Source organism: Penicillium manginii (assembly GCF_028828005.1).
Source record: "Penicillium manginii strain IBT 31320 chromosome Unknown utg000002l:1.0-5564898.0:1.0-5567710.0, whole genome shotgun sequence".
Taxonomy (NCBI): Eukaryota; Fungi; Ascomycota; class Eurotiomycetes; order Eurotiales; family Aspergillaceae; genus Penicillium; species Penicillium manginii.
Genome location: NW_026643103.1, coordinates 5,265,468 through 5,283,292, shown reverse-complemented (window position 1 = coordinate 5,283,292; position 17,825 = coordinate 5,265,468). Strand labels below are relative to the sequence as shown.

The following is a 17,825-nucleotide window of genomic DNA, read 5'->3' as shown; positions in this document are numbered from 1 at the left end:
AGGAACGAAATAGCCAAAAGAAAAGCCAAAGAAAAAGTCAAAGAAAAAGCCAAAAGAATGGAAGAAAGGATGGCAAGTCCAGAAAAGGCTGGTCTTGAGAGGAGATGAAAAGTAGAAAAGTAAGGAAGGTCTGCTAAGGAAAGAAAGCCGGCATCGAAATGATCGACACCACCAAGGCTGAATGAATGGTACGGGCGTATGTAGTATGTATTTGTTGCTCAGCCCACACGCCTTTTAGGTGGTAGGAAAGACGAATGCGGAATAAAGAAAAATCTAAGCACTTTCCCCCCTCAACAGTGTACGCGTCCAAAGCCAAGACAAGTCTTATTGGCTCGCACCCATCTATTATTTAGGGGAGGGGGGTCGGGATTCAGAGTCCGCCCCAGACATTACTCCTTGAATACTCGATGAAGGCTAGTGCCCAAGGGAGAGCGGGGGCACAGTACGGCCATTCTTCACCCAGAACTCCGTTCTCCGACATCTTGGAAGTGGAAAAGAAGCAAGTCGGCGGGACTGACATGAAGTTACATCCAATGGAAGCCGGGCACGAATACGTATACGATTACCGACTCCAAATTGGGATCCATCTCGGAACCACCGGGTGTTTGATGGCGCCGCTAGCCCAATATGACTGGCTCGAGCGTACTCGTATGAGGATCCCCGATCCGATAAGGCTGGCGACTAGAAAGGATAACTTGATTGATCCTTGCTCGAGAAAGGGGGCAGCGGATCGGAGTCGGACGCGGAGGGATGGGAGTGCCGCTGACTGATTAATCTTGGCTTTTCATGCTCAATGCTAGCACGGATGTGCTCCTCGACTTCGTTAAGGTACCTGTCTTTTCATGAATTACCAGATCGATTGGTACCAGGGTACGCCAAATCTCTACTAGTGCCATTCCGCCGAGATCTTGCTCGGCCGTAAGCGATTGCTCTACATACCCCCGTACCCTGTAGGAAAAGGGGAGGGATGCCTTAGGTGAGATTAAAATAGGAACATTTCAGGGTTTCGAAATCCATCGGGCTAAATTTCTCCATATAAATGCATGGAACTGAAATTTTAGGGAATGATTATTGGCATGAGATTGAATCAAATGGGGAAATTTCCTGCGCCGAGAATTAGGGTTTCTTGGCGCGCCATCACGTCCCACCGAGATTTAGCATAACGGTTTACTGGTTTATGCACACGGAGAGGGTGAGAAACTCATCCGAGATGATGGAGAGAGTAGAAGGAATTTGACCCTTGAAACAGACTCCTTTTTTGTGTGTCCAACCCATGTTCGGTAATTTTGCTGGTGCGTTGTTGCTTGGGCGTATCCTGGCTAGTAGGTGTGTCACACGACTACTAGTCACTAGTAGTACGGAGTAGTCGCCTGGGCACGCGACCAATTAAATGGTCACTTTTTTCTGCTCCTTCCAAGGTTGTCTACGTAGCTGGGTCACTACACTACTCAGTACAGAGTGAAACTATTTTGACCGCTTTGGTGCTTTAAAATTACAACTTTTGAACGTGGCACTGGCCAAGTGGAACGTGTGAGACAGTGATCGATTGGTAAAAAAAGGACCTGGCTCAGCTCGGTTCTGTTTTTAGTGCAGAGTGCTGCAGAGTCTCTGAGATGGAGAATTCGAGTCGGATCCATCATAAGAGGGGACTTGAAGATCTGACACGTCCAAACGTTGATGCCATTACCCAGATGTACATTGTCAGCGCCATTGTCGATTAGACTTCCGCCCGAAACGCACAGTTCCAAGCTTAAACAGCCCTCCAGCAAGCCCACACGTGGAGTTTCTAGAAGACCTGGCAACCCCGTACCAATGTGCCTCGGCTTGAAGGTACGGAGCCGATGAATCGGGGTTGATTAATATACTCCGTACAATGGTTATTCCGTACTCCGTGCTCCGTCCAAGTTCCGAGCTGCCGACGGGTTCGGGTCACAGCCACTCCGTGTCTTGGATGCCTTGCAGGGCGTAGAGCATGGCGGTGCAAGTGGCGGTGACGATGACGGTAACTGTGGCTCTAAATGTGGCTATGTCTGTGGCTGTGAATACTTCAAACTCGAAATTTGAGTCTAACCAATTTGGGAAGGTTGTCAATCTGACATCTTGAAACTTGGGAGGGCCTTGGATGCCTTAGGATGCAGAGATTCATGGTGACAGGCTCCAAAGTACTACTAGTAGTACGGTCTCTATGGAGTGCCTCCTCGGCCAACAGATCTCTCACCAATTCGTCCTCTATAGCAATCTGAAGTAGTTTCCACTGAATCTATCTCTTCCGTGATCCGAGACAATGGGATCCCACCGACATCCATCATGGATCTCTCAGACACTGACTACGGGCTTCCAAATTACACTGTACTTCGGAAATATCGGGCCTGTCGCAGGCCGACCCCGGATCGGGATCATCGGCTTGATTTGATAAATGCCGAATTATATCGTGGTTAATCGTTAGTTTGTACATTGTGGACGCTGTATGAATTGGCCACTTGTTCATGTGGGCAGGTGTGTCAGGAAGCCCTAACTTGGCCATCGATCAACATGTAATTTCCTGTTCTTCACGGGCCAGTCAGGGTCCAAACTGTGCCGTGGTTGGTAGTGGAGAGGAGAGAACTAGAAGGTCGGTACGGAGTAGAAGGGCAGTGATTAGAGTACTCTGTACTCTGTACTGGATAAACGTGGCCAAGATCAAATCCCTTGTCACCAATATGCCCTGGACAAACGGCATTCTGGTCGGCTGCATTAGCCCATTTTGACTCTGCAACCCCCCCTGATCGTCAGGCACAGCACGGGGGGCGCCCGAGTCGGTAACCGCGCGCCTTGCCCACAACGCTGAGAGGGAGTGAAAAGCGTCATAGATGGAGGCATAGCCTAGTACAGTGGAATGTCTTGAAACTGATTCATAGAATGATGACTCCACCCGAGTCACAAGAGAAGTGAAAGTAGTCTGTACTCCAAGAAAGCAAAGATGACGGGGAGGTGGGTCGGTTTGATTAAAGGAAGTCACCTGCTTTCCACTTCCAGATGTCCCCCCCCCCTCAAATTCCAACTCCCCGCGTGAGTTAACTTCACTTTCTGGGCTTTGCCTTGCTCCTCGGCTGTCAAGTTCACACAGTAAGTCATACTAATAATACTACCCTACTCTGCACCCCATCACTTCAAATCACACGTGGCCAGTCTCGTGCGCAAACACTGATATGAACCCGTAGCCATCTTGACCCTCCTTGCATGCGCCCAACGCCATTCGCAAAGTCGCTCGCAATCCTCCCATCCCCAACTTTCGATTACGACTTCGACTTCACCCTTTCCACTCGACTTGAGCGATCGCTCTGCCTGCGCGAGCCTGCGCCATGGCATACCCTCCGTCGTCGCAGCGCCCGCCGCCCGTGAGGCAGTACGCTCCATCCCCGGCCTCGGCTGCTGCGCCCTATGCCCAAGGCGACATGTACGGCGCTGGTGACTACCCACCAGATCCTGGCTCCGAGGACCCAGCATATGGTTATCAGCCTGGCCCGCCTGGCCCCCCCCGGTCCCTACGGCTCGTCAAATGCACCGCGCTCCATGCGCCCGCCAGGGCCATCAGGTTCGGGCCGACCTATGGGGTCCCCCAAATGGTCGTGGTTATGCCGGCGACAGACCTCCCCCGCAAAAGCGTAGAGGACCACCTAGTAAGTCAACCGCGTGCGATCACTCAAATCACTTAAGATCTGGCATATTAACACTTTCAAGCAAACGGCCGCCCCCCACCCGGATTCGACAACCCTTTCCCTGCTGTCTCCCCGAGAGATCCCCGGGACCCCCGAGATCCTCGAGGCCCTAGAGACCCTAGAGACCGACGAGGTCCTCCCTCTCGTAGCCTGGAAAATGGAATGGCTGCCATGGATATCAACGGACGACCCCCTCCTCGACCGCATACCTCCAACTCACGCCGCCCGGACATGCGCCAACCCCCTCCTCGCGGAATGCCACCAGGCCGTGGCCGAGGAGGATATCCCATGGGCCCTGGAGCTCCACGACCACGGCCAGATCGTCCTGATCGCGCATACCCGGATCCAAATGGCCCAATGTCGGGCCCGTCGCGAAGTAACACGATGCCTCTCGCGCAGCCGCCAGTACTATATCCACCGCACTCAGACTACCCCGAGCCCGATTATCCAGGCAGTCCAATGGGCGAGATGATGCCTCCTCGTCCTAACACCGCGGGTGGAATGCGCCAACCCCCGCCACCGCGCGCCCGCCCCGTGAATGACATTGATCCCGGGCTGATGATTCCACCTGACCCCGTCAATCGCGTTTCCTACGCGCCCAAAGACTTTCTGGATAGCTACTTTGGCGGTGCGCCTGCTGAGGATGAACCCGATATGCCCAACTTCGATGCCATGCCGTCAAATCACATGGGCCCGATTGATGAGATGGGACTAGACACCCCCAAGCCCAAGCCGACTATTCAAACGCCTACCTCTCCTTCCGGAGGGGCTCAATACGCTGCATTTTCTCCGGATTCTGGACCAGGGACTCCGCATATGAGGTCCCAGCCTAACCTCCGTGACGGCCCTAATCAGTTTGAAAATGCGGGCTTCCAGTTTGACATTCCGCAAGATGCGCCACCAGTGCAAGGAATGCGTCAGCCTGATGGTTCGGGGTACGGATACGAACAGACAAGCCCATATTCTCCTAATGGCCATGCCCCCTTCGCCAACCAGCCGCCTTATCAATCCGCGCCAGCACCCGCACCCGCACCAGTACAAGAGCACAACCCAGATGCGCTTCCGCATCACCCTGTACCGGTGCCGTTCCGTCCAGGCCACGACCAAGCTGCCAAACCAGCCCCCGTTCGCCAGTACAATAACCCCCAAACTTCAGCCCCGGCGCCGGCGCCGGCTGCCGCTACCCCGCGCCCCATGCCTCCAGATGGAATGGGCGTGGCGCATACACCAGTCACGCCTGAGGAATTACAGTCGTTGCAAGCGAAGGCACGCTCCAACCCCGGCGATCAGGCGACTCAGCTTCTGCTAGCTAAGAAGCTTGCCGAAGCCGCCGTGGTTCTTGTAGACGCCAACAGCCGATTGGACCCCAAGACCAAGGCCAAAACGAAGGAAAAGTATAATCTAGATGCGCACAAGATTGTCAAAAAGCTTGTGTCGACTGGATACTCAGAGGCTCAGTTCTTTCTCGCCGACTGCTATGGCGAGGGCCTCCTGGGTCTAGAAATGGATCCCAAGGAAGCCTTTTCTCTTTATCAATCTGCTGCAAAGCAAGGACACGCACAGTCCGCGTACCGTGTGGCAGTGTGCTGCGAGATCGGCCAAGAAGAAGGTGGTGGCACCAAGCGGGACCCTTTCAAGGCCGTCCAGTGGTATAAGCGAGCTGCCTCTCTGGGCGATACACCCGCGATGTATAAGATGGGCATGATTAATCTAAAGGGACTTCTTGGCCAACAACGCACCCCTCGGGAAGGTGTCTCGTGGTTGAAGCGAGCAGCCGACCGCGCAGATGCAGAGAATCCACACGCACTCCATGAACTCGCTTTGATGTACCAGAGTGCAAGCGGCAACGATACTATCGTCCGCGACGAGGGATACGCCAGTGAACTCTTCCACAAGGCCGCAGAACTCGGCTACAAATTCTCTCAGTTCCGCTTAGGAAACGCCTATGAGTATGGTTTGCTGGGTTGTCCGATTGATAACCGTACGAGCATTATTTGGTATACTCGTGCCGCTGCCCAGGGCGAGCACCAGAGTGAACTGGCCCTCAGTGGCTGGTATCTGACTGGTTCCGAGGGGATTCTACAACAAAACGATACAGAGGCGTACCTGTGGGCTCGAAAGGCCGCCACGGCCGGTCTTGCCAAGGCTGAATACGCGATGGGATACTTCACTGAGGTGGGAATCGGAGCTTCTGCGAATTTGGAGGATGCGAAGCGCTGGTATTGGCGTGCAGCTGGTAAGTTAGAAGCAGAACTCTCCATTTTGATGATCCCGAGATATGAACTATGCTAATACTCTCCCAGCGCAAGGGTTCCCCAAGGCCCGTGAGCGTCTTGAAGACCTCAAGAAGGGCGGACAGCGCATGCAGAAGACCCGCCTCTCCCGTTCGGCTGTCAACAAGCAGAGCGATGGAGACTGTGTTGTGATGTAAAAAGGGCTAGTTTTCACAATATCCCGCCCTTACCCTTTCCGTTATACCTTCTTCTAGTCTAGCCCGACTAGACTCATGTAACTTTAATGACCAACGACGCTTGATGTACCATTCCATTCCATCCCTGATTTTTCCCTTCTCAACACCTTCTCTGCTGGCTGAGTCAAGCAACACGATCATCAGCAGATTCCATTCTGATGTATCTCTTCTTCGTCTTTCGCCAGTTGTTTACTTCCTCTTCTGTTTGAACCGGGTATGTATACTCTACGAATAGGAGATGACCATGATTGCGATCGCCTGATGATCGGGAGCTAAAAAAAAAAAATACCCCAAAGCGATGCTGCAATACTGCATTTGCATCAATAGAATGGATGAGAATCCTGGAATATACTTTAGTAGCACACCTAGAATAACAAACTTGTACTATAAAATCCTAGTTACTGCAGTGTAACAAGCGGCCCCATTTCGCGCTGACACACCCTTCCGATCGGCTTCTTCCATCGGCACTCATCTATCCCCGTATACCCGACCACCACTTTCTTGCTAAGCCTGAGTAATTGCATCTTGCATCTTCCATGTCCCAGCCCCTGTTTTCACATATTATATTTACTTGAAAACTCTGCAACGTGTGAATCTCGCACTGCCACCGTGACCTGGGCACTTCAAGTTGATTGCTCTGGGTTCTGATTCCGCACCCGCATTGATTGATAATACATTTATGTCTTCGGAACATCAACAGCAGTCTCAACATCCGAATCAACAACTTGAACATACCGCGACGTCTCAATATACGTCCAGTCGAAAAATAATACTGTCCCTGATTGTTCTGGTGGTAGCTGTACTCATAGCAGCTCTCATCGACCCGGCCAATCTGTATACCCTCCGCCGCTTTTCCTCGCGGGTTGTTCGATCAGCCACGACAGCTTCTGCGACTGCGCCAGTAACAGTGACAGGATCGAACCTGAACGTTGATTCAAAGATCAAATCTGCCAGTGGATCATCTTCCATCATGAAGACGCCTATCTATTTCCTCAGCCATGGCGGGGTATGTGCATCCATCCATTGTCCTTTATTTCCCTGTTGGTTGATTGGTTGGGGTTGCATGCATGCAATTAGCTATGGATGGAACTTGGGATGGAATAGCAGAGCAGAGAAGGACCAAGCTAACCTCGAATTCTTCTCACCAGCCCAATGTCATGTATGAAACAGGCCACCCAGCGTATAAGAAGCTAGGAGAAATCGGCAAGGAAATCACCACGAAAGTCAAGCCCGATGCTGTGGTTGTTTTTTCTGCGCATTGGCAGGGTGGTCGGGATACGATTTATGTGAATACGGCCGAGATGACCGATTTGATCTATGAGTATGTTTAGACTATTCTTTCTGATATGCTAATGTCTCTTTGTTCTATCTTTTCAAGTTGTCTGAACACTGGCAGGAGATAAGAGAAAGAACATCGCTAATCAAGGCACAGTTTCTATGGTTTCCCGGATCACTACTACAAAGAGAAATACCCGAATGTCGGAAGCAGAAAAGTCGCAGATCAAGTCCTATCCGCACTGAGCAGCGCGGGTATCGAGGCAAAGGGCGTGAAGCGTGGACTGGACCACGGCGTGTGGGCTAGTTTCAAGTGCGGTATGTTATGTATCCACCACGCATGCACCTCCAGCAAGGAACGACAGAAAGAAAGAAAGAAAGAAAGAAGGAAACAAAGCTAACGAAAATCTCACCCACCAGCCTTCGAACCAGAGAAAAACCCCCTAAACGTGCCAATCGTGCAAGTCTCCCTCTTCGACACCGAAGACCCAGACCAACACTACCGCCTCGGCCAAGCAGTCTCGCACCTGCGCGAGAAGAACATACTCATCATCGTTTCGGGAATGTCAGTGCACAACCTGCGCGATCTCCGCTTCACGAGGGGTGGTAATGCGCCGCCGATGCCGTATGCAGTTAGTTTCGACGAGGCGTTGAAGGAGGCTGTTGTCTCCGATCCGGCGGAGCGGCAGGGTAAGATGGCGAAGTTGCTTAATCGGCCTGATGCGAGACAGGCGCATCCTTCATATGACCATTTGCTCCCTATTCATGTGGGCGCGGGTGCGGCGGGTGATGACCTGGGGAAGAGATTGTGGACGCTTCCTGAGGGGAGTATGAGTTGGGCGCAGTTTCGATTTGGAGACTTGAATTCTAGTAGTTCGTTGTAGTTGTCGGTAGTGCTGCTTGTTAATAGCATGATTTCGGGTTCTGTTTTGAGTCTTGCTTTTTCTTCGCCAGGTATGATTGTAGAAAGGTAGAAGGATTGATTGGGTGTTGATTTTGATGAGGGCTCGATTTCATCTATAGATACACATAGGATGGAGGGTGGAAGTAGAGGAATATATTGAAACGCGAGATGGGGAATGGCAGAAAATTCGGTTATGACTGCTTGACCAGGTTCGTGATGCGCTCTTCGATCTGAGTATCCGTGAGTCCTGTTCCCAAAGTTAGCGGGTCGATTTCAACAGACTTCTACCCTCCAACACGCCATTATTCCGGGTAAACCTACCAGACAGAGCCTCCTGCTTCTCCTTTCCAAGCTCTGTAAGAATTGAAGCTGCATTAGTCGTGTATCTCCTTGAATGCGTGTGTCGCGGTGCGTACCATAGCGGGCGAAGACTCGCGGCTCGGTGCCGGAGGCTTCGCGCATCATGATGGGAGTGTGCGGGTTGTGCTTCTTCATGGTGGGGTAGGCGCGGTTAATGAAGGATCTGTTCGGATAGCCTTGTTAGCCTTTGGCGAGGGAAGTAGACAGCCATTGCCATTGGGAATGGCAGGAGTGGGCTAGTCGGGTTCAGGTTCGGAGCGAAGGAAAGTCTTGCCTTGTGGCAGCGCTCTGCTCGGAGGTCTGGCAGAAAAGGAAGCGGAGCTCCTTCAGGCCCTTGGTAAAGACGTATTTGCCGGACATTATGGATGTGGGTGTGGGGGTGGGAGGTGGAGGGGAGAGGAGAGAGTATTAAGAGTGGATGTTATCCAAGTCTCGCGGAGTGAGGGAGATGCAGCATTATTCGCGGGGGTGGTGATTGGCTGACAGTATTGGTGCCTGCTGACTAAGGCATCAACTGCTTTCCCGATCTTTTTGCCTGAGGTGTCAACTATTACCATTCCTGGACTAGAGTAGGATTACCTCATCACTTCAAGGACTGGAGATACGACCGGAAGGACATTCCAATTTGAAATAAATTGAATTGCCTTCTTATTCGGTAATCGCATTGTATTCTTGTTGATACATCTTTATTCACGGCAACTTTCAACAGTCTTTGTAGCTGGTTATCGTTGTGGTTTATTGTTCGTCCTCGGAAAACTCCCCCCGATCACCGGACGCTTCCGTCCTTCCTGCCCCAACGACCTTCTCTCAACCACATCACTCTCCCCTCCACCATCATGTCGTCTCGTGTGGGATTCCGCTTCTTTAACAACGCTCGCGCGTCCTTCCGCAATGCCTCTGCGCCATTCCGCCGGCCGGGTGGTCAGGGCTGGCGCTTCCAGAGCTCCGAAGCCGGCGCCGGCGCCGCGGAGCAGCAGAGCACTTTCCAGCGCATGTGGAACAGCCCTGTCGGTGTCAAGACTGTGCATTTCTGGTGAGTCTTCTCAATTCAAACATATTGCCCCGATGCTTGACCAGTACGACGGCAAGCCGGGGGCTCAGAGGGTGGTGCAATGCTAACCGCGTCATTCCAACAGGGCTCCCGTCATGAAGGTACGATTATGATTCAACCATCCCATTTTAATATTCCCTTTCCCCCTTGACTTTACCTTACGACATATCCTACGATTTCCCCGAGATAAACTTCCTATATCGACTGCGCGATGGAATGGAAATGCTGACTGACTCCTGACAGTGGGGTCTGGTCATCGCCGGTATCTCCGACTTCAACCGTCCTGCTGAGAAGCTCTCCCTCACCCAGAACGGTGCTCTGACAGCCACTGGTGCCATCTGGACCCGCTGGTGCTTGATCATCAAGCCCCGTAACGTTCTGTATGTCGAATAACCCGTCTTCTACGATATATCGGTCCGTCCGCGATGACGCATTTGCTAATATTACCCTGTAGGCTTGCCGCCGTTAACTTCTTCCTTGGATGTGTTGGTGTCGTCCAGGTCTCCCGTATCATCATGTACCGCCGCAGCCAGGACGGCTCCGCCGTTGAGACTGCCAAGGATATCGAGAAGGATGTTGCCGAGTCTGCTAAGTCTGCCGCCAAGCAGGTCGAGGGTGCCGTCGAGGGTGCCGTCAAGTCCAACTAAAAAGCTTGGTGCATAGATAAGCAGGCGGAATATGGCGCAGGTGCTAGAAGGTCTTTCTGGACGGGTCGTGCGTGGACGAGCATTCTCGGGGAATGCGAGGTTGCATGTTACTTCGAGGTCTGCTCAGTCATGGAAGCTCGCCTGTGAATTCTCATAACCGATTCCCGCGCGGACCTTTTCCTCGAAAGCCCGCTGTACATATAAATTGCAGTGATTTTGTTCCAACCGAGTCAGCAGGTATATCGTATCGTAGTCAGTAGTGTAAGGTGTAACTGAACCATAATCTTCACATAGAGCCCATATAAGCACTAGCAAGCTCCCTCGAAGCCAGTATTGGAGAGGAAGTCAGCTCTAAACGGTTGCTTAGGTTCTCGAGCTCCTTCCCAGGATCAGTATGCAATGCCGACCGCCACAACTGACTCCCACCCCCGACGATTTTCCCGGGATTTTCCTCCCAATCGGTGAAACTTCTCGCAGATATTCCTCCTATCGGATATTCCCAACCCCTAGAAACCTCCCACCATCCCCAGAATAGAGTGTCTTCTAATCTCCGACCACCTCGCTAAAGGTACGCCGTGCCTGCGTATACGCCAGCTAGAGCATACTCCTGAAAGCCTCCCCCACAACTGACGATGCCATTTCCCCGGATGAACTGCGGATTACCCCGCCGAGCCGACGACTGCGGGCCTTGCTAGCGCGTCGCCCAAGGCTTGCAGACAAGGGAGAGCGCTTTTTTTAATAATTATTAATATTTTTCTGAGATTGTACATATAAATCAGGAGCAGCTCGAAAAAAAGTGACGATCCTGTCAACCGAGAACTTCCCGGCCCTTCTTATCATATACTGTTGGATCGCATTGAGCCAAAATGAAGATCTCCAATACATTAACCCAGGCCCTGGGTCTTTTCCTATCCCTTGGCATGGCAGCTGAGGGAAAATCCGCCTCAGGACAAAAGTATTCTCGAACCGACGCTTGCAAGCCTCACCACCCCTTCCGCCCATTGCCAGTTAGTCAAGCTCGCACACGCACTTGCCATGTCGCCAATCACGGCAATGGAGTCGACGATTCGAAGAATATCCTGCAAGCATTGCACAAATGCAACAATGGTGGCAAGGTTGTTTTCGACGAAGATAAGACCTACACAGTTGGAACGGCACTGGATATGACCTTCCTGAAGCATGTGGATCTGGGTACGTTGAATCTGATAGCAGCCAACACAAAGCCCTCCTGTCAATTAGAGAGACATCCAGCTAATAATTGAATCCTATCAACAGAGGTCCTTGGTACAATTCAATTCACCAATGACACAGATTACTGGCAAGAAAACGCTTTCAAGCAAATCTACCAAAACGCAACGACCTTCTTCCAGCTCGGCGGCGAGGATGTCAATGTCTACGGCGGCGGAACTATTGACGGCAACGGACAGGTCTGGTACGATCTCTATGCCGAAGATGCGTTGATCCTGCGCCCGATTCTGGTGGGCGTTATTGGGTTACAGGGCGGCACTATTGGTCCGCTTAAGCTGCGCTACTCGCCGCAGTGGTATCACTTTGTGGCTAATTCTTCGAATGTGCTTTTCGAGGGCATTGATATTTCCGGATTCAGTAAGAGCAAGAATACTGCGAAGAATACTGATGGATGGTGAGATTTTTTTCCGACAATGCGATTTTCAAGTTGGGAATGTTGAAGCTGATTGAATGTTGGTAGGGATCTATACCGCTCAACGAATATTGTCATTCAGGACTCGGTTATTAACAATGGAGATGGTATGACACACGAGGAGATTTGCGGAGCTTTGACAATCAACAGAAAAGCTAATTACTTCCAGACTGCGTTTCTTTCAAGCCTAATGCCACGGATATCATTGTTCAAAACCTCCACTGCAACGGCTCTCACGGTATTTCCGTCGGTTCTCTTGGCCAGTACCCGGGTGAAGTGGACATTGTGGAGAATCTTCTCATCTACAACATTTCCATGTTCAATGCATCTGTGAGTACAAATACGACTGGGCCCGATGCAAACTCGATCTTTACTTCAATACTGATAGATTCTAGGACGGCGCTCGTATTAAGGTCTGGCCAGGCATTTCTTCTGCCCTGTCGACTGATCTCCAAGGTGGAGGTGGCTCTGGCAGCGTGAAGAACGTTACCTACGACACTATGACCATTGACAACGTCGACTACGCCATTGAGGTGACCCAGTGCTACGGACAGAAGAACCTCACTCTGTGCAACCAGTATCCTTCCGAGTTGACTATTTCTGATATTCTATTCACGAACATTAAGGGTACAACATCTGGCAAATACGACCCTAATGTTGGCACTGTTGTCTGCTCAAGCGAGACTGTGAGTTTTTCCGAGAAGTAAATGGAGATGCATTTTCTAATTTCTTTAGGTTTGCTCTAATATCAAGGCTACGAACATTGATGTTCAGAGTCCGGATGGTGATGATGGATTCGTGTGCACAAATGTGAGTTCTTTTGACAGGTTCATTATGATGTTGACTTCTCTAACTTATTTGTGTTTTAGGTTGATGATACCTTGTTGGAAGTGAACTGCGCTGCCTAAAGCTGTCTTACTATTATGTATTGACATTGAAGGACCTTGAAGTGGTGCGAATAATTTCCAATATCATATCCAGAGAGGGGGTGATTATGTACATTTCTTGATAATTGAGCGGTGATTTCCTCCAATGAGTCAGATAAACCTTGGAAGTCACATCTGAACTCTACTAGTATAAATACAGGGTGTTGATAATTCATGAGACCGGCTACCGGCTAGTCATGACTTTGCAGCCACTTCTCAACTTCTCCAATACTCTCCCTAAAAAGCAAGTCCGCGTAAACTCTATGAAACAAGCCGGTATATGTTAAAGTAGACGCCACAAGGTTTGGTCTTGGACCAGAAGCGACCTGGCATGCGAGCTGTAGAATCACCTCGTCCTGTGATTCATGATTGGGCCTGAAAGCCGAAAATCGGTGAACTCCAGCGAAAGAAGACTGGTCGACTCCAAATCCAATATCGATATAGCTTTCCGCTATTTTGGATGAATCGGGCTCAGAATACGCCTGTGAGTCGAGGACTTGAAATGTGCCAAATATTTTCGTGTATATAGGTAAGAATGAGGAATTTGATATTTGTTCCACTCTCCATATCTGGGGCGCGACTTTTGAAGTTATGGCTGTTGCTTGTGATTAGTTGGATAAGACATCACCTCGAATGCGTGGTAGTTAAGAAATTTACCAGAGAAATTGACAAGATTTGGTTTCAACGTTTGAAGTACGAATCTCTCCGGGCGAATCACAGCTCCCCCAAAGAAAGCCTTCGTAAGTCTGCTGAGTAGTTCCTCATCCGAGACATTTCTTCGATGAGGTGGTATGGCGATGGAGACAGACCGCGTGTCAAAACTAGTGGAGTAACCCCTAGGATCAACAATTTCATTGACGGATTTAGAATTCCGAAGTGAATCAGGAACGGTGTTTTGGCGTGTCATCCGTCGGGGATCGGTGCGTCGTGTCGCCTTATAAACAGTGCCGGCGTACGTTGCCGACACAGCCACAGCTGCCAGGGCTGATACCTTTAATAAACCCTTTGAAATCATTTAGACGACTATTGTGAAGCTTTGAGAGGTGGTGTTCGAGAGGAAAATGCTGTCAGATTTTGTTGACTCATAGCTATCGGGTCATGTGATTAGCCTCGTATTGTATAGATGCGGCTGAAACGAGTGGACCTAAGTTCTACGAACCTGCATCCATATTAAGACCCAGCTTGCATAAGAATCCAACGGTTACATGTTAAGTCTGGAAATTCATTGTTTCACAATCTTCCGTATCGATTCTTGATAAATTCTACTGACTAGTAGTAGATATTTGCAGTCACCCGAGGACGGTACTAGAGTTCAACAGGCTTGAATACCCAAACACCCTCGCACTCATTCGGCCGACCTAGCCTTAGGCGAGCCGTCCGATTATTGAGATCAACCACGAAGCTGTATAACGTCTCACTTTGCCTTATAGGACTTGACTTCCTATTGATCGCAGTGGGAAAGCCCTCCTCATCTTCCAACATCTTCTCAAACGACTCCGCTGGAGCCTTAACACGCTGCTTTTGATGACGGGCTTCCTTCAGCAGTGACATGATGCGTTTCTGTCGTGTGATTGAGTCTGGAAAGATGTGAGAGTCAATAACGGCAGGGTCATGCTTGACAAGAAAATGGTTGGTATGCGCAATCTGTCCGTTGGTCATCTCCATTTGAATGATGTCGAGATGGCTAAATTCGAGAGAAGTTCCACCTGTTTTGTCCGCGATCATGATATGGCCCGAGGTACCCAATGTGAGTGAAAGCAATCGAGCAATTGCCTTTAGACGACTTTCACAGTCCAAGACTGTGCGTAGAGCAATGTGGATGGGCAGAGCATCGAATTTCACACCGGCCGCTTTTATCGCGTTGACGAAAACAGCTACTCCATGAGAATTCAGGCCACTCTTGCTGAGAAGTCCTGCCTCCGTAGCCAAACTAATTTTTGCTCGGGGTGCAGTGCCATTTTGGTTGGGATTAATGTGTAGGATAACTAGGCGGGCCTTTTGAGCTGCCTCCCACTGTCACATCTGATTAGAGCATTCACAGTAAGGTTTCAGGACAACTTACATCCCAATTCTGGCCTGCAACACTAAAGCCGTCACCCTTCCAGGCCAGCGAGGTGCAACCATCATCCATCATGCCCATTGAAATTTCCGTTCTAGCGTTGAGAGCAAATACAGCAGGCAAAGAGACACAGGCACCATCAGCAATTCCTATAAGCGACCAGTAAGTAAAGCAATATCGATATGGAAATATGAATTGTAGTCAAAGTTGCCAGAGAAATTTCAACCTACCTTGCATTTCCTCGACTAGATGAGGTACATGTTGCTCCAGAAATGGCTGGAACTTCATTGCGACATCCTCCGCCGTTGCCCAGTTCATCTTGCTCATTCGCTGAAAATAATCATCGTAATATTCAATGCTCCCGTGCACTAGTTCCTTAGCTTGACTTCCATGTTGAAAGCCAATCTGGAAAAACGGGTTAGCACGTAGTCAAAGAAGCCCTTAGGGTTGTTCGCATTACTTCGTAAGGTGATCCAGAGCAAGTAATTTCCAACATTCCGTGGTTGAGATGTCCTTGAAATAATCCCACAAACCGACGGAAGTCAAGAAATATTTATAGGCCCATTGAGATAAACCGAACTTGACCAAAAACAAGAGATAGACCTGATTTTCCGGGTCGACCATCTCTACAAAGTTAGCTTCCGCATAAATTTACGGAAAGGAATTCCCACAAGTGGCTAGTCTCCGTAGGAGGACCGAGCGACTTCCCCGCAAACCCAAAGTTGTATTGGAGTCGTAGATTGCAATAGTGGGGAGCAAAGATAACGATGAAAGGTCTGTCTGGTCTTGGCTTTAACATATAAACCCGTTAGCTCCTTGAGAGATACTACCTTCTCTTTCAAGTCCTCTCCCAGATTAGCTCTGTGCCGATATCATTTTTTCCTATTCGTCTTTTTGTCTGCCTCGAAGCACCAGACGATAAAACGCGATAATGACCAAGGAAATCAAAGCCGAAGAGAAGGCAAAGGATGAGTCTTGGTATGCGGGCGACATTGAAACAATTGACGGCTCCTATGAACCCCTCAGCCCAGAGGAAGATAAAAGAATCCTCCGAAAATTGGACATGTGGTGCGAACCCTGAGGGCAAACTGACTTTTGGATGCAATACTCACTTTTGATCAGTCTATTGCCTGTCATGGCTCTCTCATATCTTTTTCAATACCTTGACAAGTCAGCACTTGCATCAACTGCAATCATGGGTCTTCGTGAAGACTTAAATCTTACTGGTGAAGAATATTCTTGGTCAAGTGGAATATACTACTTTGGCTATCTCGTGGCATCCTACCCAGCGGGTGTACTGATGGTTAGGTGGAGAGTTGGCAAGTTCATTACGGCTTCCATGTGAGCAAGCTCCCGAAATTAATACTTCGCTTATTCTATTTATTCTAACATTCAATGTGACCAAAGCCTAGCTTGGGGCGCAATTCTAATGTTGACTGCCACATGCCACAACTCTAGTGGTCTTCTTGCAACCCGATTTTTCCTCGGTGTTGCCGAGGCAGCGATTGCTCCCGGACTCACAATCATTATTTCCATGTTTTATAAGAGATCTGAACAGCCTCTCCGTCATGCAGCGTGGTTTCTAGGAAATACATGTGCTGGGCTATTCGGAGGGTTGCTCAATTACGGAATCGGGCATATAGAGACTATTGCGCCGTGGAAGGTATGAATCGTGGCAATATCTATATGTGGCGAGTTAACTACTGATATCATGAATTATAGGCATCTTTCCTGATCCTTGGAGGGGCAACTGTTGCCTGGTCAATTTCCAATATCTTCCTGCTTCCAGATACGCCATCAAATGCATGGTTCTTGAATATTTCGGATCGGGAAAAGGCTGTGGCGCGAGTTCAGGAGAATCTGACTGGAATCAAAAATGACAAGTTCAAGTGGGAGCAATGTCAAGAGGCAGTTATGGATATGAAAACGTGGTTCCTGGTTCTTATTCAATTCAGTTCCAATATTCCAAACGGTGGAGTAACAACCGTGAGTCATTTTTCATGAACCAGAATAACAAAACAGACAAGTCGAATGCTAATGACTGATAGTTCCGGTCTATTATTCTTACCGGGATTGGCTTCAGTACGTTCGATACTCTGCTTCTACAGTGCGTTCCGTATCTCGTCCAGCTAGCTCTGGTCATTATTTGCACTGGGGGGTAGCAGCTACTTCCGGAATAGTCGGACCTACTGGATGATGCTATCATTTGCAGTTGCACTGGTTGGAGCAGCCCTCGTTCGTGAACTACCAGAATATGAAAAATGGGGTCGATATGCTGGAACCTGTCTGATGGGGGCTAACTCGGCTTCTTTCCCATTAATGATGTCGATGGTTTCTGGAAATATTGGTGGATTTACAAAGAAAACAACAGTGAACGCATTGGTATGTGCTCTGATAATACGACGACTGGCCCTGGGGTTGGCGGGAAATCAGGCTGATCAGAACTTTTCATCGTCTTGCAGAGTTTTATAGCCTATTGCGCCGGTAACATTATCGGCCCACAACTGTTTTTCGAAAGAGAAGCACCCTCCTACGATTCGGGATTCATTGCGCTCATGGTATGTCAAGCAGCATGCTTCATGCTATGTTTAATGTTCCGCTTCTATCTTATGTGGAACAACCGTATTCGCGAACAACAAAATGAGACAACAAGTGCGGCGGATACCAGTGATATGCGAACAGACACAATTATGGCCATGATGGACAAAACCGACAAGGAGATTGACCACTTTAGATACGTATACTAGGAGCCTGTAACTAGTAGGAGCTGGTATA

General features: G+C 49.6%; 8 protein-coding genes across 8 annotated transcripts; 6 read left to right on the top strand and 2 right to left on the bottom strand.

The window, feature by feature from the left end:
- Nucleotides 1–3,341: 3,341 nt before the first annotated feature.
- Nucleotides 3,342–3,695, top strand: N7533_003273 (uncharacterized protein; the record flags this gene model as incomplete). The annotated part of the gene is made up of 1 exon (XM_057099923.1): nt 3,342–3,695. One exon carries the CDS (start codon nt 3,342–3,344, stop codon nt 3,693–3,695), a length of 354 nt encoding a protein of 117 aa, XP_056965059.1.
- Nucleotides 3,696–3,869: 174 nt separating this feature from the next.
- On the top strand, nt 3,870–5,990 carry N7533_003272 (uncharacterized protein; the record flags this gene model as incomplete). Its single annotated transcript, XM_057099922.1, has 1 exon — nt 3,870–5,990. The coding sequence occupies one exon, from the start codon at nt 3,870–3,872 to the stop codon at nt 5,988–5,990; it is 2,121 nt and encodes a 706-aa protein (XP_056965058.1).
- Nucleotides 5,991–6,847: 857 nt separating this feature from the next.
- On the top strand, nt 6,848–8,327 carry N7533_003271 (DODA-type extradiol aromatic ring-opening family dioxygenase; the record flags this gene model as incomplete). Its single annotated transcript, XM_057099921.1, has 4 exons — nt 6,848–7,174; nt 7,317–7,489; nt 7,601–7,761; nt 7,864–8,327. 4 exons carry the CDS (start codon nt 6,848–6,850, stop codon nt 8,325–8,327), a joined length of 1,125 nt encoding a protein of 374 aa, XP_056965057.1.
- Nucleotides 8,328–8,538: 211 nt separating this feature from the next.
- On the bottom strand, nt 8,539–9,067 carry N7533_003270 (L51/S25/CI-B8 domain-containing protein; the record flags this gene model as incomplete). Its single annotated transcript, XM_057099920.1, has 4 exons — nt 8,539–8,594; nt 8,669–8,701; nt 8,764–8,870; nt 8,982–9,067. 4 exons carry the CDS (start codon nt 9,065–9,067, stop codon nt 8,539–8,541), a joined length of 282 nt encoding a protein of 93 aa, XP_056965056.1.
- A 476-nt stretch (nt 9,068–9,543) lies between these two features.
- N7533_003269 (mitochondrial pyruvate carrier family protein) lies at nt 9,544–10,405 on the top strand (the record flags this gene model as incomplete). The annotated part of the gene is made up of 4 exons (XM_057099919.1): nt 9,544–9,740; nt 9,844–9,859; nt 10,002–10,138; nt 10,213–10,405. The coding sequence occupies 4 exons, from the start codon at nt 9,544–9,546 to the stop codon at nt 10,403–10,405; spliced, it is 543 nt and encodes a 180-aa protein (XP_056965055.1).
- An 866-nt stretch (nt 10,406–11,271) lies between these two features.
- N7533_003268 (putative extracellular exo-polygalacturonase) lies at nt 11,272–12,973 on the top strand (the record flags this gene model as incomplete). The annotated part of the gene is made up of 7 exons (XM_057099918.1): nt 11,272–11,596; nt 11,681–12,047; nt 12,114–12,172; nt 12,235–12,395; nt 12,461–12,751; nt 12,801–12,875; nt 12,935–12,973. The coding sequence occupies 7 exons, from the start codon at nt 11,272–11,274 to the stop codon at nt 12,971–12,973; spliced, it is 1,317 nt and encodes a 438-aa protein (XP_056965054.1).
- A 1,323-nt stretch (nt 12,974–14,296) lies between these two features.
- N7533_003267 (peptidase C45 acyl-coenzyme A:6-aminopenicillanic acid acyl-transferase) lies at nt 14,297–15,546 on the bottom strand (the record flags this gene model as incomplete). The annotated part of the gene is made up of 4 exons (XM_057099917.1): nt 14,297–15,004; nt 15,054–15,199; nt 15,281–15,455; nt 15,511–15,546. The coding sequence occupies 4 exons, from the start codon at nt 15,544–15,546 to the stop codon at nt 14,297–14,299; spliced, it is 1,065 nt and encodes a 354-aa protein (XP_056965053.1).
- Nucleotides 15,547–15,981: 435 nt separating this feature from the next.
- N7533_003266 (MFS allantoate transporter) lies at nt 15,982–17,797 on the top strand (the record flags this gene model as incomplete). The annotated part of the gene is made up of 7 exons (XM_057099916.1): nt 15,982–16,118; nt 16,173–16,391; nt 16,458–16,713; nt 16,773–17,036; nt 17,099–17,157; nt 17,231–17,432; nt 17,513–17,797. 7 exons carry the CDS (start codon nt 15,982–15,984, stop codon nt 17,795–17,797), a joined length of 1,422 nt encoding a protein of 473 aa, XP_056965052.1.
- Between the last annotated feature and the right edge of the window lie 28 nt (nt 17,798–17,825).